Raw genomic sequence first — 26341 nt, 5'->3', positions numbered from 1 at the left:
GAGGAATTAAGCACCTGTCATTTTTGCCAGCTGGTGTAGATGTTAAAAATTACTGTCACTCTTCCGCCTGCTACTCTATTTTGCACCTGCTACAACTTGAGTTATGGGCATCTTACACATGGTAATTTAATAAGGGTAGGTCCCATGACAGCGTACTAGATTGTTATCCCATGGGGAGTTAAAGCAGTTTTATGAGATCTTGAGAGAAAAATATTAAATATGGAGCTTGAGAACAAAAATTTAGTGCCTTGTAGACATCACGTTTTTCTAATTGAAAAGTGTTAAAGGAGTGTAGAAGATGGGAAATTTAGCCACATATTCCAAAGCAAAAATGACCCTTTTATGATTGGACTGTTTGTACCAGTCAATTTCTCTACATGCTGACATTTATAATTTTTAAAAACACATTTTATTTCCTGATGTAACAAGCAAATATAAATATGTATTGAGAGCTACTCTGTTCAGTATGGTATGCATGAGCCACATGTGGCTATTTTATATTAATTAAAATGAGATACAATTAAAAATTCAATTCTGCAGTCACACTAGCCACATTTCAGTCAACAAATGTGGTTAGTGATTACCATACAGAACAATGTAGATAGAAATTTCCATTTTTACTGAAGGTTCTATTGCATAGTGCTGTGTGAAATATCCAATTTCTGGTCTTAGGCAAACGTAGCCTTAAAGATCTTGAGGCCATAGTAAATTCTCCTTAAAAGAATGATTGTGATGTCCCAACATCATCTTGGCTACAGAAACTTAGGTCAAAGTTAAAGCTGTTGGCTACTGAAATCTGAGTGACGCTTGCTAAAGATAGGAGCATGATGACCTGAAGTACCTGACATCAGGACAAAATTGTTTCAGGTTCCAAAAATGTATAGGCAGGCAGGTAATTTTCAGAGATTTTGAAATCCCATATATTTTAGGGATATCTTTTTAGAGAGTGGGAGAACTAGTTATCATTTCATCTCTTCTAAATATCCAACTACTAACTTGCAAATTCTGCTTCTATTCTAAAGGAAAAGTGATACATGATAGCAATATGATATGATGAAGTGAGTTTACACGATAAACTTGTCTATCAATTAATCTTATCATTTACAGCACGTATTAAAAGATCGGTGCTTTGTGACCACCTAGAGGGGTAGGATAGGGAGGGTGGGAAGGAGACTCAAGAGGGAGGGGATATGGGGATATATGTATATGTATAGCTAATTCACTTTGTTATACAGCAGAAACTAACACAACAATATAAAGCAATTATATAATAAAGATGTTAAAAAATAAAAAAGATAGAACCAAGGTTTTGGGGACATGGACATGCAAAGTAGAGGAAATCATAGCAGGAGAGAGAATTTTAATAGACAGGATCTTGAGTTCTTGAGTAAGAGTCTCATCCCCAGAGACGTTTTTTTAAGTAACAGCTGAAAGGTCACTTTAAATTTTATCCTTGAAGACATTCGGTGAGACATATCACGGGCTTATTAGAATTTTCTAATAGGCCAGACTGTCACTAGAAGTGAAATAGGTCAAGCTATGTATACAATGATTTACACAAAACTGAAGAAACCTGCTTTCATCTTAAATTGCCGGATAGCTTATATTAAACCATCTCTGATTCTATCTGAATTTCCTCAGTTTTCTATTTTGCATTTTCAATGATATATGATTATCATTATTATTCAGTTATTGTTGTGTAGACTATAATTATTTATTCTCTTAAAATTTTATAATTCATCAATATTCTGTACATTAACAAAAGAATTGGGGTTTTAAAAATAAGTTTCTCTAAGCAAGAAGATAAAAACAGTGCGACTTGAACATTCCAGACTGACCAAAATTATTTATTGATTTATTATTTTAAGGATGTTCTTTGACCCATGGTAGAAAATAAAGAGCAGTGCTTGGATTTGAGATTGTCAGTATTTTATCCTTCTTTTCTAGAGCAGCAGACACTTGGTTTGTGTGATATGAATATAATTCAGAGAGAAATGTAAGGTGTATAAAAATTCAGGGAGTCCTTCAGTCTAAAATGATCCAAATTGTTTTGTTTTTCTGAACAATGGTAAACAGATTTGGACAGTTAGTCATGGGTGTTCTTAGAATAAGGTCCCAGCCAGTCTTCATAAACAATGCTTGATCTGTAAAGGAAAAAGGAAAAAGAGTTAGATATTGATTGCATCTTTTCAGAAAGGAAATGGGGAAGGAAATAGTGTCAAGTGAAATAGAAGAAAAAGCACAAAATGAACCATCACTTCCAAAGTAAGGCATTTCCTTGCTGCAAGAACCTGGTTTCAAGTGCTGCACTTTGGACTGTGATAATATGGTTTTCTAGAGCAGGAATTGTTAAAAACTACTTCAATTTTTCAAAGAATATAGGCTAATGCTTTTATTATTGTTATGTTCCAACTAAATTAATCAGCTATTCTCTGGTTTGTTGAATCTCCACTGCTTAATTATAGTACAAAGATAGGATCTATACATGAAAGCAAAAACCTCAGAAGTTTTTGCTTGTACACTTTTACAAAAATGCTGTATTTCTGAATAACCCATATCAAGGAGATGGGTTAATATAAATAACTTGTTAATATTAATATAATATTAATTATATTAATGTGTTCTGGTTAATATAAATAACTTCATTAAGAAGCAATACTAATTATATCCACAGCATATAAGTGAGGCTGTTACATTAAAAAAATACAATATTGAGAAACCCTTATATATTAAAGAGGAAACAGATAGATACCTTGAGAGCTCCATTTAGACAGACATGATGTGCTTGACAAAAGCTGTAGGGATAATACAGTTTAGAGTTAGAACACAGTCAAATTTAATAAGAGAGCAGTATAGTAAGTTAACTCAATTCTAATTATTCCTAGTTATAACTCTAGAGTTTATTTAAACTCTGTATAGCTTACTGTTCTTAATACTGGATTTATGGCTTTTCCCCGATTTTGTAAGTTTAGCTTTCTGATTACGTGTTATGTTCACATGGTTAAAATTTTTTCTTGAAAGTATGAAAGACTTTATAAAAAAAAATGTTCTTCACCACTGTCTCCCAGCTATCTAGTTCCTCTCTTTATAGCTAAGTTGGTAGAGCTATTATGCATGTATAAGAAAATACAAATATATGTTTGTAAAAATCTTTTTTACACAAATGGTGGCATGTTCTACAAACTCTTTTGCACTTGCTTTTCTCACTTCATAATGTATCTTAGAAATATTACCATAATCATAAACAAGGGTGTCCTTGTTCTTTTTTTAGGTCTGTAGGGAATTTCACTGTGAAAATGTACCAAAATCTATTTGATACATCGTACATTGATGGACATTAAGTTGTTCAAATATTTGGCTATCGCGAGCAACACAGTAATGAATAATGAATATGAATAATCATATATCACTCATTTCACTTGAGTGCAAGTATGTGTAAAGACTACATCCCTTGAAGTAGATTTGCTGGAATTAATAATTAATACCACATCACCACATAGGGATTTTAATGATTTATATTCCCAACAAGAATGCATGAGATCACCTGTTTCCATACACTGTCCTCAACCTAAAGTGTGGTTAAACTTTTAATTTTGGCAATCAGTATATCTAAGTGTAGTGTTAATCTGCATTTCTTTTATTATTAGTGAAGTTCAGCATATTATATTCATATATATTTTTATTTCCTTTCCTATGAATTGTCTGTTCGTGTACTTGTTAATTTTTCTATTGGGTTGTGGTCTTTTTATTAATTTGTAACTTTTTTTAAAATTAGGCAAATGAACTTTCTGATGTTGATTGCAGATTTTTTTTTCTGGTTTGCTATTTGTCTTTTGACTTTGTTTCTGGTGGCTTGCCACTTAGATAAAAAAAATAATGTGGTTGAATTTATTGAAATTTGTAATACCTTCTGGGTTTTGTATCAGTGTTGGAAATGCCTTCCCATTCCAAAAGTTATAAATAATTTTCCATGGGTTTTATACTTTTAGCTTTTACATTCAAATGTTTGACTCATGTGAAATTTATCCTAGTAGGAGATTGAGATCTGCCTTTATTTCCTAAATGACTATACCCTTGTCCAAACAATATTTATTGAATGATTCTTCTTTTATCTAATGTACTTATGGCAGTACCTGAATGTAAAACATAGTTTATAGGAAAAACGTAAAGTTTAACCAAGATTGTCAGTGAAGATATGCTTGGCTTAGTTTTTTCTTTTCTCCTGTTCTCTTTTTTTCTCTCCTTTCTACTTCTCTTTCCGCCCCTCTGCTTTTCTTGTCTTACTTTTTTCCAAGTTGTTAGACTTTATAAGTCCATATTTATACCAAAGCTGTCAACATAGCTTTATTGAGATGTGGTTAGATTAGTTTTTTGGGGGGATGGATAAGTTTTTCAATTTTGTTGCAAAATTTTAAATTTACAAGATATATCATGCAACTTTTTTTTTTTTTTTGGCGGTACTTGGGCCTCTCACTGCTGTGGCCTCTCCCATTGCGGAGCACAGGCTCCGGACGCGCAGGCCCAGCGGCCATGGCTCACAGGCCCAGCCGCTCCGCGGCATGTGGGATCCTCCCAGACTGGGGCACGAACCCGTGTCCCCTCCATCGGCAGGCGGACTCTCAACCGCTGCACCACCAGGGAAGCCCTATATCATGCAACTTTATCTTGCATCTTTATTTTGTGTGGTGTGTTGCTTTTCAGACCCTCTGGGTGAAGCTGCTATAAATTGATGGCAGAAAGACATGTACCACAATGTTCATTGCAGCTCTATTTACAATAACCAGGACATGGAAGCAACCTAAGTGTACATCAACAGATGAACGCATAAAGAAGATGTGGCACATATATACAATGGAATATTACTCAGCCATAAAAAGAAGCGAAATTGAGGTATTTGTAGTGAGATGGATGGACTTAGAGTCTGTCATACAGAGTGAAGTAAATCAGATAGAGAAAAACAAATACCATATGCTAACACATATATATGGAATCTAAAAAAAAAAAAGGTTCTGAAGAACCTAGGGGCAGGACAGGAATAAAGACGCAGACATAGAGAATGAACTTGAGGACACGGGGAGTGGGAACGGTAAGCTGGGACAAAGTGAGAGAATGGCATGGACATATATACACTACCAAATGTAAAATAGATAGCTAGTGGGAAGCAGCTGCATAGCACAGGGAGATCAGCTCAGAGCTTAGTGACCACCTAGAGGGGTGGGATAGGGAGGGTGAGAGGGAGACGCAAGAGGGAGGAGATATGGGGATATATGTATATGTATAGCTGATTCTCTTTGTTATAAAGCAGAAAATAACACATCATTGTAAAGCAATTATACTCCAATAAAGATGTTAAAAAAAATTGGTGGCAGGAAGTAGAGAATTGGCCACTATGAGAAATTTCATTTAAGCAAGAACACTAGAAAAGGAGATATGAATTTTAGCACCAGCTTTGCCATTAGTGATGTGACCTTCACTAAATAGCTAAATATCTTTGGCCTTCGGATTCCTCATTTTCATAACTGCTTGCTGTAAAGGATTTTGAGATCTCTCCAACTGTAATATTAAAGGATATTAGTATTTAATTTTAAAATTTATTCTGACACAAACCCCATCTTACAGAGGTGTTGTGAAGATCTAACAAGAAAAGATAAAAGTGAAAACACATTTTAACCTGTATAATAATGCACAGGAATGTTAAAACCCACTGGAGTAAATCTTATGTATATAGTCAGGTCCTTACAAGATATCTTTTTAGAGTTATTATATAACTGATTGATAATAAGTAACATTTGTATGTTCTCTTATTGAATAAGAAAGGTAGAGAAGATAAGTTGTTTTAAGCTCAAAAGTTGTCCATCGTCAACCCAATCAGTTCAGAGTTGCTGTAACCACCAGAGTATGTGAGATTGTACCTTCATAGTTGATGCAGCCGTTGGAGTCTTCTTGACCTGCCATCAGGGCTTCCACTTCTTCCTCTTTCATCTTTTCACCTGATGAAACAAAACTCTTTCTTCAAAAAGAAAACCAGAGAATATTTTCAACATTCCACTGTAAGTGATCAGTTTTGGACTCCTGGAGACTATAACCTCTTGGAGGATAGAAACTAAGCCCTTCCTGTTCTCTAGCCAGAAGGTTATCAACAAATTGTTTTTGAATAAATGACTTAAATGCACACTATATACCTGATCATCCAAACTCTATCCTGTAAGAGCTACAATGCTGCACATTACTTATTCATTACCAATAATTTAAGTTATCATTTCCCCCAAATAAACTCATTGACATTGAGGTTAATTGATATGGTCATTAACTTTTGACTATTCTTTTTCATTTTCTGTTTGTAGTCTTTCCCCCTACTTATTTTGGTTATAACATGATTGCCCTAATTCATGCTCTTTCCTATATATTCTGTCCTATTAAGTCCACTGAAATGAATATTTCTTACCTAGTGTAGCTAGTACATGACGAAGTTCAGCACCCATAACGGTGCCATTGCCTTCCTTGTCAAAGACACGCAGACCCTCAACAAAGTCTTCATAGGTGCCCTGGTCCTTGTTGTTGGAAATAGATTGCATCATGGGCAGAAATTGTTCAAACTCAATTTTCTTGGCATTCATCTCTGGAAGAAATTGCAATTTGGAGAGTTATTATCTATCATTAAATGCCATCTCTGAGTCACAGATTAAGCTTGAGAGTTCATTCTAGATCATCTGAAAAATCTTCATACAGCTTAAATTTCAGTTGGTAAATGACTGATGACAAAATGTTTGTAATAGATAATAGCATGAGCTCTGGAGTCGTAGTGCTTAAGCTTTAATCCTCAGCCCACCATTTACAACTGTGTGATCATGGGCAAGTTTCTTTTTTTTTAGTGAGCTATTTATTAATTAATTAATTTAATTTATTTATTTTTGGCTGCCTTGGGTCTTCAGTTGCTGTGTATGGGCTTTCTCTAGTTGCGGTGAGCGGGGGCTACTCTTCGTGCAGTATGTGGGCTTCTCATCCTGGTGGCTTCTCTTGTTGCAGAGCACGGGCTCTAGGCATGGGGGCTTCAGTAGTTGCATCACAGGGGCTCAGTATTTGTGGCTCACGGGCTCTAGAGCGCAGGCTTAAGTTGTGGCGCACTGGCTTAGTTGCTCCACAGCATGTGGGATCTTCCTGGACCAGGACTTGAACCCATGTCCCCTGCATTGGCAGGAGGATTCTTAACCACTGCGCCACCAGGGGAAGCCCCATGGGCAAGTTCCTTAACCTCTTTGTGCCTCAACTTTTTCATCTCTCAAAAGAGATACCTTGTAGTGGTAGTGTGAGCATTAAATGAGATAATACATGCAAAGTCTATTACAATATCTGGGACAAACTGAGTGCTTAATCAGTGTTAGCTACTGATTTTATTAGTATTGTCAATTTAATATTTTCTATAAACACTAGGGAAGCAATATAGAAATATACTGATAACAAATCCATTAACATATAAATGTAGCAAAACCTAACTGAACTTTAATATATATTCCACTTTTGTCTGAGCTTTTGTAGAGCCTTCAATTTCTTTAAATTTTAAGTAATTCAGAAAAGAAGCCTGTGAGGAGAGTGTGTGTGTTAAATACTTTGCGATCTTCTGATTTCTCTGCGGTTTTAGAGGCCTGGAGATAAGAACTTTTTTAGTATCTTCTGACAAGATAAACAGTATTCACAGCAAAAGTATAAAACAGACTATCCAGATGTATACAAATGGATAAAGTTATGTACCCCTAAAGTCAAAATTCCCATTCAGCAGTCTTTCCTTATAGTGTAGAAATCTAGTACATTGAGTAATATTAAGAAGATTAAATTTGAATGCTGAATAAATGAACATTTACCTAATAATTCCATTAAAGATTAATGTTTGATAAGTTAGAAAATGGCATTTAAAGATGAATTTGGCTTATTACGCTCTTCCTTTATCTCATGCTCCCAGCTACTTTTTGCATGATTTACTTGGACATTTTCCTTTGAAGAAAATGAAGTTTGAGGAAAATTCCTGCAGACCGATTTAGAGGTAGGTTTTTTGAAATCAAATTTTTTTTCTTTTGTAATAAAGGAAAATGGTCTTTTCTGGGAAAAAAAAAGATTATTTGCCTTCCCCTCCTTATTTTCCTTATGGCAAGGATAAATAGCCCAAATATCTACTTGAAAAAACTTCAGTTTTGTCTTCTTTTTTTTTTGTTCAGAGTGGTAGTTTTCAATAGACTATTATACTTGCCATGAATCATGGGATTGGAAAAAATTTCCTTGTTCCAGACTAATGACTGGATTACTGTATCCAATGACTTCTTCAATTTTGCCTCTTACGTATCAGATCACTGACTTTTGCCTTAGGATTTACCTTGGGGGACTGAATGCAGATTTTGGCTTAGGTTTTTAAGTCTTTTTACAGTTCTTGGAAACAGAAAATAGTTTTATTAAGGTGTCATCTGTGTGTTCTTAAATTAGAAAGCTGAGTTTCCTTTAAGATGGTTTTTTTTTTTTTGGCCACATCCCGCGGCAGGCATATGGGATCTTAGTTCCCCGACCAGGGACTGAACCCATGTCCCCTGCATTGGAAGCGTGCAGTCTTAACCACTGGACCACCAGGGAAGTACTGTAGGGTATGTTTAGATAACATGGTGATGATGATGATGTCAGCATTAGATATCATTTCCTTTCATTAACATGAAATTATGTCATGCTTACAAATTCTAAAGGAAGGTTAACTTATTTTATGAGGATAAAAACTAAGACTCTAGATGGCCAAGAGGCACACTTACCATAAAAAGTAAATTAAACCCTATTCTGTGGAACTTATTTCTCTATAAATCTCTCTCTCACATAAACACACACACACACACACACACAACACACACACACACACACACACACACACACACACACACACACACACTTCCCAACTTCTTGGAAAAACATGTGTTTACCTTCATTGCTGGGGTTTCCCAGAACCGCCTTGACCTCTGCATTGGTGGGATTTGTGCCCAGAGCCCGAAGGACATCACCAACCTGGCTTAAGGTGATCTTGTTATCGCCTGTTCGGTCATATAGGAGAAATGCCTCCTTGAATTCTGAAAGAAGCAAGAAACATTAGGATGCTTTTTTAATACTTCAGACCGATAAATTAATCCAAACTTCATCAGGGATCCAGTTCAAACTCTCCTCTACAGCTTTTGCCAGTCACTTAAGTTTTTATCTTTGGGCTCTCCCTTTTCTAAGCTCAACTGACAACTCCCTTTGGACATTTCTTTTGGGATCTATTTTAAAGCAGGATTTCCAGTTTCAAGTCATATGTTCTTATTCATCAGATATGGAAATTGAAACTGCTAGTCATATTTATTCATATCTCCTTCATCTGCCTTGGACACAGGACTGGGTTAAGAAATTCTGAGGCCTTGAGAAATCTTAAGAATTCCTCATAAAATCCCTTATATAATTAACAACGTTAATAAAATTTCAAGAAAACAAATTTTTCAATCGGGGTTGTGTCATGTGAGGTTAAACCAAACTTCTTAACTTATACAGAAAAACCTGCTCTTGAGGTACAAATTTCCTAGGCTCTTCTCTTAACTAGTTTTCTCCAGGAGTAACTTCATTTTTCAGGAAAAAAGGTAGATGAGGCCAATTTCTAAGTTCTATAGTGTCATTTAACCACTTCAATGTATGACTCTAATAGGCTCCTAGTGTAACTGATTCTGAAGACTTATTTGTTTGAATCTATTGCTATGGTGATCACTTTAAACTTTACTCTTTTTTCATATAATAACATATGATAACATGTTGCTGTATTAGCTTTAGAATGTAAGTACACGTTTTAAATTAAAATTTTATGGAGATAAGTATAGATTCACATGCAATTTTAAGAAAAAAATGCAGAGATCTCTTAAATACTCTGTCTAGTTTCCCCCAATAGTACCATTTTACAGAATTATAGTACACTATCACAACCAGAATATTCACATTGATAGACTCCACCTATTTTACTCAGATTTCCCTAGTTTTACTGGTATTCATATGTGTATGTAAGCACATATTTTAAAAGTGTTGTCTATTTTTATCACAATCACTCTATTGTTTACTTTCCCTAAATTTTGTCATTCTCCTTTGATAGAATTGGTTTTGCCTTTCAGGATTACATTAACAAGGAATTAAGTATACACCAAAAAGACAGAAAGAGGTGCTACTATGGATTTAGGGGCAAGTAAAGATATTTTAATTGAACTTTTAAAACTTAACTAAATTAAATTTTCTGGAGAACCTAAAAGTACCGATGGCAACTTGTTGGAGTAAATACCAACAACATTCAAAAACCCATTTGTGAATGAACTAGTAGAGGTGAAAACATTCTTTTTAGTCCATTAGTGGTCTCAGATCAAGAGATGCTATCTAGATAGATTACTCAGCAAAACATCCTATTTAACTATCCCTTCATCCCCTAATCTAAGATTGCACCAGACATTATGTTAACAATCAACTATAGATCATGTTATCATTCTTTGCTGAAATTTCCACCTCAAGTTCTATGCAAATTGACAGCACAGATCATTTCCCCAACTTAAAAGACATGCGGCAGGGACTGTGGGGTCATTAGTCAAATATTATATTTTATCTTCCTATGGGACATGTGAAACTGAACTATTCTTATTACTGGCTCCAGGCTTTCATGCAGATTGCTCAGAGGGCTCACTATTACCCTGGTCAGATCTTGATGTAGAAATAGGGTTTTATGAGCTGTAATAGAATCTCTCTGACATGAACCCTTTTGTTGATTTAAAGGCCAAGGCCAGAAAAATATTGCTCTTCCTACACCAGATTTTTAAGGCTTAGTTATTCTCTTGAAGAGTCTAAAACATGGGTTAGCAAATGACTGCCTACGGGCTGGCTGCCTGTTTTTGTAAATAAAGTTTTATTGGAATACAGACATGCCCATTCATTTATGTATTGTCTATGGCTGTTTTCATACCTCAGTGACAGAACTAAGTTGTTTTTACAGAGACTGTTCTGCCAACAAAGCCTAACATATTTACTATTTAGCTCTCTAAGAAAAAATTTGCCAGCCCTTAGTCTAGAACAACACTGTTCTAGGGCTTTTTGTGATGATTGAAATGTTCTGTATCTGGGCTGCCCAAAAGGGTAGTAGTTACCTTCCACCTGTGGCTTTTGAGCACTAAAATATGACTGTGCAAAGGAGAAAGTAGACTTTTAAATGCATTTATTTTTACTTAATTACAGGTTAAATTTAAATAGCCACATGTGGCTAGTGGCAACTCTACTGGACAGCACAGGACTTACACCTTTAGAATGCTATAATTTTCTAGTGTTTTTTTCTTTACCCCAAACTTGTGATACATTCAAGTAGAGCAGCCATGAGAAAAACTCTAATCATTGAAGAAGGAAGCAAACAAAGTATGTCTTTATTTATTTCTTAAAATGTAATAGTTCCTTTTAATTTAAAATGCTTACATTTGTTTTCCTGGCACAGGAGAAAACCAGTCCACCACACCGATGTTTACTGAACCTCTATATCTAAAACCTATTTTACATATGGAGTAATACAGTTAATGTTCAGCACCAAGTCCTCTGTCTCTGAAAGGGTTTTTAAGTCTTCTGTTGCTTGGTTCTACCATAGTTTGGCAGTCATAATGACACATAAATTAGATATTTAAGAGGACTAGGGTACAGTAGCAGATAATGTAGCAGCATCATTAGTTAAAATATATTAAAAATCAAACAAATTAGAGTAGAATTACCAACTGTTTTCAATAAGAAAAATTAGTCCTTTGTAGTATAATTTCAAATGATCATGGGTTCTGAGTCATCAGGTCATCTAATTTGTCTGCATGAAGGTATTAACCATGATGTAGATATATATGAATCTGTACAATAGCAAATATCCTTTTTCTTCTTAACTGATTTCCAAACATGAGATATTCCAGACACTGAAACAGGCTGAAAAATGTTAAATCCTTTAGATAGAGAACTGAGTATAATTATAATTATATACCTATGAGTATTATCACAATTATTTATATATTATAAATCATAACATATATACATACTTATCATTATGACCAATATCCAATTTATACAATATTGTATAACTGAAATTTTCTTCCATCCCTTCTATAGATGTATTTTTGTCTCAGTTTATTTAAATATGTGACTCACTTCATAAGACGTCTTATTCTGCCCTACACTTTCCAGTGAAACAATAAGAGTCTTAGGGCACAGGATCTCTTGGATCCAAAGACCTGAAGAAGAAAAAGTGGAAGTCTTAGGGAAACTATTCATATTCTTTTGAATCTCCAGAATTTGAAGTCTTCTAGTTAGAAACTGTTTCTATGAAATAAATTTCTAATTAATTTAAAGTAATATTAGATTTTGACCCTATCACTAATTCTTTGGATCTTTGAGTCAGTCTCAACACCTCTCTGGGAGCCTGTCCTGCATCTCTAAAGATGGACCAGGAGATGGCTAAGGCTCCTCCCACAGTTTTTTGATAAATAATTTTCCCCTCATTTTCTCTGAATGCACATTTTTTTCTATATCCACTTCACCTGCTATTTCTCTCAACTCACTATGGTGCCCACTGAAATTATGTGTATTTGGTAATTGGGCAGTTTTAGAATCAATTTTGTTTTCTAAATTGAATAATTTAGACCTGCCAAATCACTCTTTAGGGATTTGATTAACAAATTAGCCATCCAGAATCCACATATTTTTGGGGGGTATATGTATGGTATTACCTACTGTATCGAATTGGTTCTATTTAGAAATCAGTGAATACAAGAAATTATTTTGTGGTATTTAGCTTTTGTTTGCCTAAACTTTTGATTGCTGATTATACGTGAAGGGTTCATGTTGAGAGAATTTATATTTAGAGTGATTGAGAGCATTTATATTTAGAGTGACAACATCAGTGGGGATAATTAGAAAGAGCTAATCTCATCTCAAGAGAGTTGGTTTTCTTACATGCCATCTTTATGAGTGTGCACATATTATATCGTTTAGACTTACCATCCTGCTGTTGCTGAGAGAACTCGATCTGTTAGAAAGAAATTAACCACAAAGAATATTTTAACCAAACAAAAATGTCCTGATTTTTAAATGTATCCAAGCTCATTCCCTGAGTAATCTTCAAAGTAAGCTGAAAATGTATGCCTACTTTTCAGAGTTCAGGCATAGCTTGGATACTAAGAGGTTGAGCCATGCAGTAACGTGTCTTGGAGATGAGTGATATTTCAGAGGCTAAGAAGCGCTCTGCCTACCTCTGGAATAGAGAAGCTCAATTCACTTACCAGCAATCTGGTCAGCACTGAAGGACTGCAATGGCGAGAGAGAGGAAGAAAGAAAGAAACAACTAGTACTCTTTCAAATGCGTTGACAGAAGAGAGTGCTCTCTGCTCTGAGATTTTTAGGAAGCTATGTAGGTGTCATAGAATAAGAAGGTTGCCTTAGGATACTTTTGAATCTAGGAAAAATAAAAAGCTGTTGCAAAAGATAGTTAGGGAACATCTTTCTATATCTTAATCCATGAGTCAATGATTTAACAAATGCTAAATCAAATTCTTTCTGGAATAATATAATAACCTACGGTGTATTTAACATATGTCTAATACAGACACACTGCATTAAAAAGGTCATTTGAAGTCTTTCTTCTATTTAACCAGTATATTTTTACCCAATGCATGGAAAGTAGTTTATTTAATTTTAGTTATCAGCATCATTGGATTTTTTTTTTAAGGTATAGTATTTTGCTATAGTTGCAGGTTTTTCCCTAAATTTAGATATGATAAAACTTATGTGATATAGAAAGTTGGTGAAGCATAAAGTACTGTTTTTGGGAGTAAGACATATTTTTCCAGTTGGCATAATACCTCGAATTAATCTCTCCTGTCCTCAACCCACTTTAATAAAAACCAAAAGTAGATTCTACACACATACTGAATATGTTCTCTCCTCAATTTTATTCCTATCTACTGTCTATATCTGTCTATAAATTACAAGTAGTTTTCTCACAGGACCCACCATGATGGAGCTTCTGGGCTGCAGACAGCGGCGAAGCTGAAGAGTGAGTTGAGGGCTGCTCCAATCCCTGAGTGGGGGCCTCCCTTGCCGAGGCTGCCTTTTATTTCTGGAGAAGCTGTGACCTCACAGCTAGCATCAGGTTTCAGAGAGAAGTAGCCACTCCCCTTGGAGAGTTTTTTAGCTTTCTTAGGGCAAAGGGAAAGAGGGATCTGTACCCTGAGGTCTATTTTTAGGAAATCAGAACCTAAGAGTGGACAGCCATGGTGAGACCAATGCCTATCAGTACTTTTATGGTCTTTATCCCTGAGATGTTTTCTTGAGCATCTTCCTTTAAGAAGCTTCCTATTTGTTCAGTGGCAGAGGAGCTTAGAATTTCTCTAAAGGCTACAGCTGATCCCTTCTCTTGGTGAATTATGGACTTTGCAAACTTCAAGTCAGCAGTTTTGGTATAAATGGAACTTTCTGGATGGGACTGTTTTGGGGTTTCAAATGGCAACTGCTATAGAAGAAACACTCTCTGCAGCTCTGTCCCTTGTGGTAAAGTTCAGAGGACTTGAAAGGGGTGCATACATTTTGTATGTTTCTTGGGTCTGCCCAAGTGAAAATCTGGTCAGTTTGTGAAATCTCCAATTAAAGACCACTCTTTGTACATTGTACTTTCAGGAGTATAGAGTTTTATCTAAGCCAGGAATGGTTTTAATCTCCATTTTCAGCACTCTCCCTCAGTTTTCTTACATTAGGGCTGGGTATTTGCTTTCCTACCTGTTATCTTTATGGTGGCTGACTAGTCATATTTTTTGAATTTATGAAGTTCTTCTAAGAGGGAAAGCTGATGGACCATTTTGTGTTCTTTTTCTCTCATTCTGTACATGTTCTTTTAAAATTTAAAAATGTTGCTTATGTTCTTACCAGAATGTGCTGATTCCCTTTCTGCCATGTCAAACATTTTATGACTCAGTCACCAGACTGAGAACCAAAAGAATACAAAGCAGGTGTTGTGAAATGCAAAGTTGTACTTTAGAATTTTAAAGGTATCCATGGCATTGGCTGGTAGTAAGTTTTTATGACAGCTTACCTGAAAATAGGGGACAACTCCCTTACTAGAATGGTACTGAGAAGAGACCAGTCTAGTCAGAACTAAAGTTCAGACATGTTTATCAGTTTTCTACATATTTAAAGCAGCTCAAAGGCATAAAGAATGTTAGAGATAAATTCTAATTTAAGTACTGTTTCAGCAACTATTTTTAACGGAATGGTCACAAAAAGCATAATCTCCCTCTGCTAGGCAGATGTATACTTTGCAGCTTTTCCCCATGCCATTTGGAAAGAAATCAGCATTTAAACGCATATCATTTTTTGTCCAAAGTTTGTAAGTAGTGAAAAAGATCTCATGGAGTCTGAGTCCCAAAATTAGAATTGAAAATATAACTTAAAAAATATTAGTAGTTGGGGCTTCCCTGGTAGCGCAGTGGTTGAGAGTCCGCCTGCCGATGCAGGGGACACGGGTTCGTGCCCCGGTCCGGGAAGATCCCACATGCCGCAGAGCGGCTGGGCCCGTGAGCCATGGCTGCTGAGCCTGCGCGTCCGGAGCCTGTGCTCCGCAACGGGAGAGGCCACAACAGTGAGAGGCCCGCATACCGCAAAAAAAAAAAAAAAAAAAAAAAATTAGTAGCCAGGTAGACATATCTTCATGAATAGGTTGACATTTTGAGAGGTTGTTGGGAAATGGAAGTTAATAGAAAAAATTTAAATCCTTTGACTCATTAGGGGAAAATGAGAGGGAGGGACAAAGGTAGAAATTTGTCACCTTTGATAGTTGTATAATTTGGAGTCTCATGATTTCTGATGCAAAAATTAAAGCCATTAGAGCAGACCATGTTTCTTTGTGTTTTACTCTTGTATTTAGGTATTGTGTCATTAAATTTGAATTGCCCTATGATCAGTATTGAGCACTAGCATATATCTTTGGTAGAATTAATAACTATAGATAATACAAAACAAACTCATCAAAGTTGTCTTACATAATGCCCATCCCATCATATAACCTACATAATGCTCATTTTCATTTTTTTCAGATAGAAAAATGTGTCCTTGAATACATATAAAATACAATCAATTTGTGTCAAATCTGTCAAGTAAACTGGAAAGTCGTTTTAATAGCTGTATTTACGTTATAAATAAGCTATTCATAACCACTTGCCTATTATGTAAAGGTTTATTATTTATTAAAATATAATGGAGGCAGTTAAACTATTTCACTCTAGTTTTTACCTGTATCTTTATCACATAGAGAATGAGCGTGTAGTTTTTTTGTGCTTACTGAGGATCAAAGTAAACATTTAAGCAAGCTATTGACAATGGTAGAGAAGGCTACAGTTTAGTCTAGTCTAGACAATAAACTATAGTTTAAAAGTAAGAAGACCTAGATATTGTGCCCATAGAATAAGTGGGAGATGCTATTTATTCTCTGGTACACTTTTACAAATGGCCAAAACATTCTCTTGTATCTCTTCCTGGGTGTTATAATGATGAAGTAATCAACCCTTTGAAGAAAGGCGTGATATGAATACAAAATGTCAGCTGATTTTGGACTCAGTTTGCTATGTCATCATTTGGTTTGTTTTGAAAATTAGATTTTAAGTCTCTTCTATCTGGAATGTTCTCCTGTCATTTCTGCTTCTTAGAAATTAACTATCCTTCAAAGCCCTTGAAAGAACCTTTACTATTTGCCTAGCTCCTAGGATACTATCCTTTCTGCCACTGAAATATGTTTTAACCTTCCTGACTGTAAACTTTTGGGAAGCACAGGCTGTTACTGGAGACCATTTCCCTTGGTCCATGATGTGAACCCAAGTGTGAGCCTCTCCCTCCTGGAATGCTACCCTTGCCTTATACTTAGATTGTATCCCCCATAACTCTATAAAATACCTTGCCTATATTATATGTTCAGCAGAATTTTAATTAAATTAAAATCTTTAGAACAGATGTATAGTAAGTTCCTCCTTCAAACAAGTCTTCTCCTCTAGGATATTATCTTTAAAAAATTTTTTATTTTTATTTAATTTTTTTCTGAAGATTTATTTTTTTAAAATTTATTTATTTATTTAACATCTTTATTGGAGTATAATTGCTTTACAATGGTGTGTTAGTTTCTGCTGTATAACAAAGTGAATCAGCTATACATATACGTATATCCCCATATCTCCTCCTTCTTGCGTCTCCCTCCCACCCTCCCTATCCCACCCCTCTAGGTGGTCACAAAGCACCAAGCGGATCTCCCTGTGCCATGAGGCTGCTTCCCACTAGTTATCTATTTTACATTTGGTAGTGTATATATGTCCATGCCACTCTCTCACTTCGTCCCAGCTTACCCTTCCCCCTCCCTGTGTCCTCAAGTCCATTCTCCACTTCTGCGTCTTTATTCCAGTCCTGCCCCTAGGTTCTTCAGAAACCAGTTTTTTCTTTTTTTTTTTTTTACATTCCATATATATGTGTTAGCATACGGTATTTGTTTTTCTCTTTCTGACTTACTTCACTCTGTACGACAGACTCTAGGTCCATAGGATATTATCTTCCTTGAGAGAACGGACCTTGTCAGTTCCTTCAAAGAGCTTACATTCTAGAGTAGGGGCACACATTCTCCTTTGGTGCTGTATCTCTAGCACCTAGAACTGCCATGCATATAGTAGGCATGCTCATTTTAAGTTATTGATGTATATGCCTTTATATTTCCAGAATCTTTCCTTAGATTTTATATAAATGTTATGATCAGGACTTCTAATTTGCCAACCCCCAATTTGTTTTTTTAAAGGGTGTTTCCATTTTAGCCTAAATACTTATCTTAGACTGTTGGTAAAATAACTACCTTCCACATTTTTACGATTTATGTACTATTTAGTATTGAATTTAGGTGAGTAGTAGTCAGCAAGGTACTGGTACTAAAACAGATTTTTATTGCAATGTTTTCAGATTATTTTTCACTTTGTGAAGTACTTTTCTAATAGTAATCATGAGGTTTCGTTAACTGATTAAGGACAAGATAAAATTTCTGGTATATAGAAGGAATTGATTTATAGAAAAATATTAAAATGCATTTAATCAAACAGGCTCTGGAATTGATGTATCTTAAGCTTTAGTATAACAAGAAGAGCTATAATTAAAGACGATCTGGAAGATATGTGATGTTGAATACTGAGGGCTAATGCCCTAGGAATGAACATAGACTACAGTCTTTAAAGAACTTCATCATCACTGCTAGATATTACAGTAGGGCTAATGACTGGTGAGGCTAAGTAAAGACCTTAATCTAACCAGGGCCAGTTTTCAATCAAGAAAACATTGCTGCATGTTCTTTGATTTAATGCCTGGCAGGGAGAACAAAGACCTGGATGTATGCAAACCCTAACAAAAACTTAATAATTTTCACTCCAGTCTTTGAGTTATGAGGAATCATTGTAAAAGGCTAGCAGAAGTACTATTTTGGAACTCTGAGAGTTTTGTGCTTCAGAACAATTCACTTAATTTAAAGGAAATAGATACTTTTATTGCAGTTTTTTATTTCAACAAAGGATATATTTAGGCTGGTGACTCTAATATGGTATAAAAAGGAGAAATTAAGATCAATGAGAATACAGTAGCAGCCCAGGTTGTCTAATATAAGAGAGAATAGATGGTTATATTGGATAAACTGATCTGAATAGAAGAGGAAATGAGTAATTCTGTGGTTAGGATGCCTGCCTAGACTAGTCAACTGAATTCAGTCACATTAGAACAAAGGCTGAATTATTAAAATAATACAGTTTAGACCCACAGGAATTAACAAAGAGGTTTAAGTGAATTTTAATAAAAATGTAAAAATGTGACCTAAGTCTATACTACTTTGGATTTCTCATCAGCTTTTCCGTGAGTGTTGCACCTGCTCTACTTTGTGCATTTGTTTGTATGCAATTTAATTTAAAAATCCAAGTTGTGTTTATGTTCTTTCCTTCCTCTTTTTATTTTTAAAATAAAAGCATTTGTGAAAAATGCTTTGAAAAAATGCCTTGTGTATGTGTTTTAAGAAATTATAAGTATCTGCTTTTTCCTCCATATCTGGAGTAGAAGTTCTGTTAGTGACAACAGGGATATATGAATATTGATATTACTATTTTGGAGATTTCAGGTCTTTGATATGGTGGAAAGAGACTTAGATGGGGATTGAGGTATTCTGAATTTTGTTCTGGCTCTCCTGTAATAAATCATGTGTCTTTTGATTAAATAACTTCTTTTATCTGGGTTATAGCTTTCTCAAATATGAAATATTAAACTGCATGATTTCTATGGTTGCTTATGGTTCTATAATGTTGTGAGTTTTCCATCCTTTTGTCAGTAGTATCTACAGCAACTCACTTTTTTTTTTAATGGAAAAGGGCAATTTGCCTAAAAATTTGGTAAATGATATTATTTTGAAGTAGTTTAGATAAAGAGGAGTTAAGCAAAATAAAATTTCATAACACTGTGTTCAGATGAGTATTTTCTAGCTCACTTATATCAGGAGATGGTATATCATTGGGTACTTACTAGGTACAAAAAACCTCACTTGCCACAGTGGAAGGAAGAAGATAAAGTTGAATAAGATGTGGTTTTATCTTTAGGAAAAAATTTCTGCTCTGGCTTCAACTCACTATTATTAATTTGTGATCAGAATAACAAAGATTTATCATCCATATAATTTACATTTTAGCCAGTATAACTGAAGCCATTACTACTAGTATATTGCAATTTTTGCCCTCCATGTTCTGATTTGAGGGGAGAAACAAACCGTAGAAGTTGATGCAGAAACAAACTACGGAAAATCTTATTTTCATAAAAAAACTATTCCAGTATGAAGAGAAGCAGAAGAAAGTGTAGTATCAGCAGACTAAATATAATCCTTTCCACAGTTTCCATGAGTCAGATGGTGCTTAATGCCGGGTAATTATGGAAAGGCTTCTAAAGACAACTTGCCAGGGGGTTCATTTCAGCACTAAAATGTCGAGAGGCTAAATTTGGCACTGTCACTTTGTGGTCTCCTTGTCTTGCACAAATTTCATTATCTTTAAAATTAAAAGTGCTATTCACTATTAATTGGTGAACATACCTATTCCTTTCCAAACTGCCTTTTACATTGCAAAGACATTATCCAGTTACATATTACTTAAAATATAATTTTAGACAGAGTTACAGAATGCCCTTTAACATCTTCCCACTCCACTCCACCTGTTCTCTTCTTTTACAGAGTAGATGTTTCAAAGTGGAAACTTGTTACTGATACCTAGTGATAATCTCACATAAATTTTGGTTTGCTTCTGAGGTTATAATCATGCCACAAATGGATGAATATCGCAATTGGTTGACATTTTAGTTGTATTAAAAATTAGTCTGTATTAAAAGGCCAGAGTAAAAGAAGACAAACTCTTAAAATTATATAAAGAAAACTTAGAAACAACTTCTGTCTTCACTTATTTAGACATATCTCTTCACTTCTAATTAGAAGTGAAGACTTATGTCTTCACTTCTAATTAGAAATTGACTATGTCTTCTATTCCTATTTCTTTTCCTCAGATTAGTTAAGATTTAATCATTATACACGTGGCATTATATTTTTATATATGACTCCAAAGAATATTTGTTGAGATTTCCAGTTTAAATCATGCTACTTATTTGTAAACAAAATAGAAACCCATCGCATTCTTAGAATATTAACCTGATGGAAAAACTTGGAGGTCATGTTTGAAATATGTGTATGTTTAATTAAACAAAAGCAAAATTATTTTAAAATACAATAAGTTTAACTACATTTAACAATATTAAAAAATACTTTGGTATAGTTTTTTTCAAGCTTTATTGAGATATAATTTACATATAATATTGTATAAGTTTAGGGGGTACAACATGATGATTTAACACATGATAATTTTGATATGTGAAATGATTACCACAATAAGGTTAGTTGGTTAACATAGCCATCATACTACACGGTTATATATATATATATTTTTTGTGGTGAAAACTTTTAAAATTTATTCTCTTAGCAACTTTCAAGTATGCAATATGGTACTGTTAACTATAGTCACTATGTTGTATTTTAGATCCCAGAACTTATTAATCTTATAACTGCAAGTTTGTACCCTCCGTTCACCTTCACTCTTTTTTCCCATCCCCACCCGACCCTAGCAACTACCAGTCTACTCTCATAATAGCATTTTTAACATCCATGTTCCATTTACAACTTTTTACAGGAAGCTGGAGCAAAGTGACTGGGGGTCTTTCTAGTTTCTTAATATCTCACCTTCCATCTGTAAATGAGAACACCCAACCTGTCAGCAACAGGTGCTAAGATAGGGGGAAGCTGAGGAAAACAAAACAGTAATGAACTGCCAAGGTCAAAAGTCTTGATGAACTAGCTCTGATGTGTGCCTTTCACCCCCTCTTCTGGCTACCGAAGGGCTGTGAAGGGCAATGTGAGAATCACCCTTATATTGACCATTCTTAACCTCATATCCTTAAGAGCAAAAAAGGTTCCTTTTCACATTCTTGGAAACAGCAACTTCCCTTTTATAAACAGGAGGTAGTTTAGGATATGGTTCACACAATTGACTCTGGATTTGGCCTGCTAGGTTATATCCTAGCTCTGTCACATACTTGTTATTTGATCATGGGCCTGACATTGAACCTCATTTAGGCTCAGCTTCTTTTCTTGCAAAATGAGGCTAAAAACAACCTTAGTGTAATGTTTTGTGGATTAAATAAGATAATAAGGCACAGAGTAAATTCATAATAAATATTGATTATTATATTACAAAAAACTTTATAATTTTCAAAGCCTTTCATGAGCCATGACCTCATTTGATTTTTCCAACAATCCTTCTAAGTAGGACTGGGTTTGTATCAGCTTTGTTAGAGATGAGAAAAAATAATTTATAGATTAACACAAAAGGTCCTATACCTGGACAAGGACAAGTCAGGTGTTTCAGTGAATACATAATATTTGCCTCCACTGAATACTCATCAGTAAGTAGATGTATTTATTGGGAATACTATATTTCCACCTTATTAACTGAAAGTTTAAATCTTCCCAAGCATATGGTCAATTGTGCTGTGAGATTTGTTATTTGATGAGTTTCTGTCAATGCATTCCGTACCGTTACCACTTTTTGTAATGTCGCCCGCAGTATCTGGTCAGGGATGACCTGATTGAGTGGTGAATACAACGAGAATTAAAATTTAAGCAGCACAATGACAGACATGATTCAAAGTCCCATCACCTCAGAGCAATCCTGACATATCAGCTAAGGCATGCATCATGCAAAAAATTTGCTTAAACATTGAAGATCTTTTAAAATCTAGGCACATGCTCATCTCATACTTATTTACTTTTGTTATTTCATTTGGTTGCAGTTTGGGGCAACAGGTGTTAATTCTTGTGTTTGTACTTGAAACTAAACTTATGCTGGGTTTTACTTCCCACACTTGGCGATTCTGTCAGGCTTTAGTCTGGGCATTGTTGCTGGAAGTATCAGCTCTCTGAAAGCAAAGAGTGCTTAGAACCACCCAGGATGGTAGATTTAATGTTCAGATGTCAGCAGTATTTGTGTTTTTGAAAAGGATATTCATAGAAAATCCATGGGGCTAGGACATCAGGTAAGCATTCCCTCAGAAAATATAAAAGGTTTTATGTCAGAAGAACCAAAGAAATGTTCTAAAGAAATAACCAATAAAGCAGGAAATCAGGTTGGAAAACACATTTAAAAAATTGATAAAACTCATTCATATTGTTCAGAGTTTATGCAGAGTCAAATATATGGCTAGTAACATAGTATATTATAATATGGAACATAGATATTAACTGGGATAGTATTGACGGATTAAATACTATGATTGTAATGACTATAATATTACACTAAAATAGTCCCACTTAAACGTCAGCCCTACTCAAAGTGTAAAGCACAGCTAGAGATTTCCAATCTTATATGATTTATGAAAGAAAGTGTAAAATTCAATTAAGTTTTGTTCTTTATCGAGTTTTCAGAAAGTTAATGAACACATATAACAGCTCGATTAATTTCTTTAAAGTTCATTTTCTCTGCTTGAAAAACGTTTATAACTTATATGAGGTAATATATCTAGAAATACCATTACATGATTAAAAGCATCATAATATGAAATGTTTTAATGCACATTTTAATTAGTCTTCTTACCTATTGGGATGAAATTAGATTTTATAAAGTTCTCAAGTTGCATCACATTCTTTAGCTATGTTGTAATATCTATAAATATGCACTGATTTCGTATTGTTGAATGCATATCATTAAAGCCATTTAAATTCTTTTGCAAAAATATGCTTCTTTTCTTTGTTCTCTTTCCATTAGGAATGGGCTCTCTGAATGAAAGATAATCTGTTTCTTCTAGATTCATTTAACTTCTCCTTTTTTGGTTTGTGTCCCTTATCAACATCCATCACATCTTTAATTCTACAATGAAATAGTGAAGATGGAGCATATCCCATCTTTACAGAGACTCTCTAGGAGTATTTCCTTCTTTTGCTTAGCTGTACTAGTTCACACTAGCATTAATTCAAGATATAGATGAAAGGATAAACCAATTTTCAAGATACAGAAAAGCATCACTTCTCTGCTATGAAGAAGGAATCAGTTTATTTTTTGGATTTAAAGAGTGATTTTTTGTCTTTTCTTGGAGACTTCTTACCTGCCAAACTAAATTTTTATTTATTTACTTATTCTTACTCTGTTCCTTGGGGAAGAAGATTAATGCCTCTTTTCATTAGTGGGATACTTCTTTTTCTCCTTAAGAAGACACATTTTTTTCCTTTCCAAATGCTTGTAGTCCCAGATACAAAGGGATGATATTGTCTTATAAATCACAGTAAATATAAAGAGGAATAGCTTTGACACTGATTCATATCCCTAGTGTTAATGTAAAATGGGGAGTCAATGAATAGAGGCAATTGGAATTATTGCAGTGGCTATAATCATGCTTATTGTATAATGTAGTCAGTGTGCATCTATAAGATATATTAACTAGTATTGCTGGAGATGAAAAATTTGATTTCCTCATAATGAACTGTATGCATGCAGTCCTCAAGACAGAAAAACATTTACTGGAAGATATGACATTCATTTTTGTCTCCTAAGTGGATATAAATTAAGAATAGTTCCTGATCAATATTAGATTCTACGACTAACTATTTTCCAAATATGACTTCAGTTACCTACTAACTCAAGAGAAAATGTCTGTCAAGATCTACTTCTACTCTGAAACATAAAATTTCATGTTTAATTGGAATGCTGTAAAAATTTGGAATATATTTACTTAATATCATCATATACATCTAAGGGTGATCTGATTCAATATTTATGTCAGGAATATTTTTTTTTTTTGTCAGGAATATTTTTAAGAATCTACAGTTATACTCAAATAGTCAATGAATTATTTATTTATAGGTTAGCTTGGCTGTTGCAAGTAAACAGCATATTAAATGTCAGCAAGTATTAAGTTAGCAAAATTCAGATTTATTAAGCACAGAACTATTGGCTTAAGTGAAATGATCACCTCCTAGGAACTTTCACCCACTAGTTTTCCATATAAGGCAGGGTTCCCTAGATGAAGCTTTTCAAACTGTCATTCAGACCAATCAAAGCCCAATGAATGAGGAGATGGTGCACATTTGATGGGTCACATTGCCGAGAGGAAACAGGCACATCCATGGCGTCATTCTTCCAAAAGCGGATAATCTTTTGGCAGTGGAGAACTTTGATCACAGCAAAGTGTTGACATGAAAATCAATCACATTCTCTTTAGTTCAAGATCAGTATGCAAGAGGTCAAAGACATAAGCTCAAAGCTGTATAACTAGCAAGTTTTACCATATTTGGGGGGGGTTAGTTTCATTTAGAAGCAACTCACATTCTGAATTAAATAATGTATATATAAATAAACAAGATGACAGTTATAGTCACTGAAACACTTGAGTGCGTAGTTGTCTGCACTGGGATGTCATTTAGTGTGGTATCAAATTTTATTAAGCAAAGCTGGAGGGGGAATTGCAAAAATCTCTTTTTCAGATGAAATAAAGCAGATGTCAAATAAATACATCTCGGACAACTGGGTCATCAGCTGTTTTTAAACTTTTGGAAACAAGTAGGGACTAAAACTTTCCTTTTGATGTAGCTTTAAGGAAGAGATCCAGTTTCCATAGAGATTTATTAAAAAAAAAGAAACCACTGGTTTAAATGTTTGTAAAATTATACATTTTGCACTTTGACAATTTAGGGAAAAAAGGAAACAGAAACAAAAGGTAGAGCAAATACAGGTTCCAAATATAATGCCATACTCATAATAATTTTAGTGAAATTATATGCTACAGTTTATTTACTTTTTAAATCAAGATTCTCTTCTACCCAAATCCACCAGTTTGCTTAGTAACTCCATTCCTCTCAATGAAAAATATGTCCCTCTGAAAGTTCCTAGTGTTCCCTACTGTTGAAGATGTTTCAGTGACCAAACAGTTCACCCTTTTCATTACCTTAATGGCAGAGAGGTCAATCTTTGCTTCTTTGGGTGGGGCAGGTGCAGGTGCAGGTGCCGGGGCAGGGGCAGGGGCTGGGGCAGCAGCGGCAGCAGGTTTCTTCACGTCCTTCTTTGGTGCCATTGTGTTTAAAAGGATGGGTTTAAAAAAAAAAAGAGAAGGAGAACCTCCTAAAGAACCTGTCAAACTGATTCTTGGAAGAGGAGTGGTGGTTCGCCTGATCCACAGACTGGTGTCTTGAAGGTGGACCCAGAGCATTAAATGGTTGTAAGGGCATGCATATATAGTTCACTTAGTGCCTAACAGCATCTTGACACTTGAGGCTGGATTGGACAGTTTGCTAGTCCAGGGGGATGGCATTCCGGCCCAGACTATAAATGGAAACTAAAGGGTCAGGGCTTCATCAATTTTTTTTAACTCCTCGTGCGCTTTTCTTCCCCCCTCCCTCTACCTCCATGTATAAGGGAGAAAGAAGTATGACAAAGCCAGCCAGATTCAGATCCTTTGGTGAAAGTAAAGTAGATGACTGATCCTTTCTCTTGGTAGAATGACAGTTCTGCTGAAGTTGTAAATCTTTTTTTTTCCCCCTATGCCTAAGAAACTTTACTGAAGGATTTGATTTCAACTTGGAATTTTGGCAGAGGGAGTATCACCAGCTTTCACGCAGCTTATTTTCTCATGCCCCTCCTCCCTTGCCATAATTTGCAAGAAATGTTTGTCAGCA

At 34.9% G+C, this 26341-nt stretch overlaps 1 protein-coding gene across 4 annotated transcripts; it reads right to left on the bottom strand.

The window, feature by feature from the left end:
• Positions 1 to 1819: 1819 nt before the first annotated feature.
• On the bottom strand, positions 1820 to 26036 carry MYL1 (myosin light chain 1). Of its 4 annotated transcripts, XM_032637304.1 has the most exons (8): positions 14053 to 14126; positions 13323 to 13347; positions 13042 to 13069; positions 8952 to 9095; positions 6446 to 6619; positions 5913 to 5990; positions 2753 to 2795; positions 1820 to 2144 (listed from the first exon to the last, which is right to left on the bottom strand). In XM_032637304.1, the coding sequence occupies exons 5-7, from the start codon at positions 6615 to 6617 to the stop codon at positions 2767 to 2769; spliced, it is 279 nt and encodes a 92-aa protein (XP_032493195.1). In that variant the 5' UTR covers positions 6618 to 6619; positions 8952 to 9095; positions 13042 to 13069; positions 13323 to 13347; positions 14053 to 14126; the 3' UTR covers positions 1820 to 2144; positions 2753 to 2766. The 4 variants fall into 4 exon arrangements, with proteins under 4 accessions (XP_032493195.1, XP_032493192.1, XP_032493193.1 ...); XM_032637301.1 differs by lacking the exons at positions 13323 to 13347; positions 14053 to 14126 and adding an exon at positions 25615 to 26036; XM_032637302.1 differs by lacking the exon at positions 13042 to 13069 and having other exon boundaries at positions 14053 to 14141.
• Between the last annotated feature and the right edge of the window lie 305 nt (positions 26037 to 26341).

This window comes from Phocoena sinus, chromosome 7 (genome assembly GCF_008692025.1).
Source record: "Phocoena sinus isolate mPhoSin1 chromosome 7, mPhoSin1.pri, whole genome shotgun sequence".
In the NCBI taxonomy this organism is placed as follows: Eukaryota; Metazoa; Chordata; class Mammalia; order Artiodactyla; family Phocoenidae; genus Phocoena; species Phocoena sinus.
This window is presented reverse-complemented; position numbering and strand designations above follow the sequence as displayed.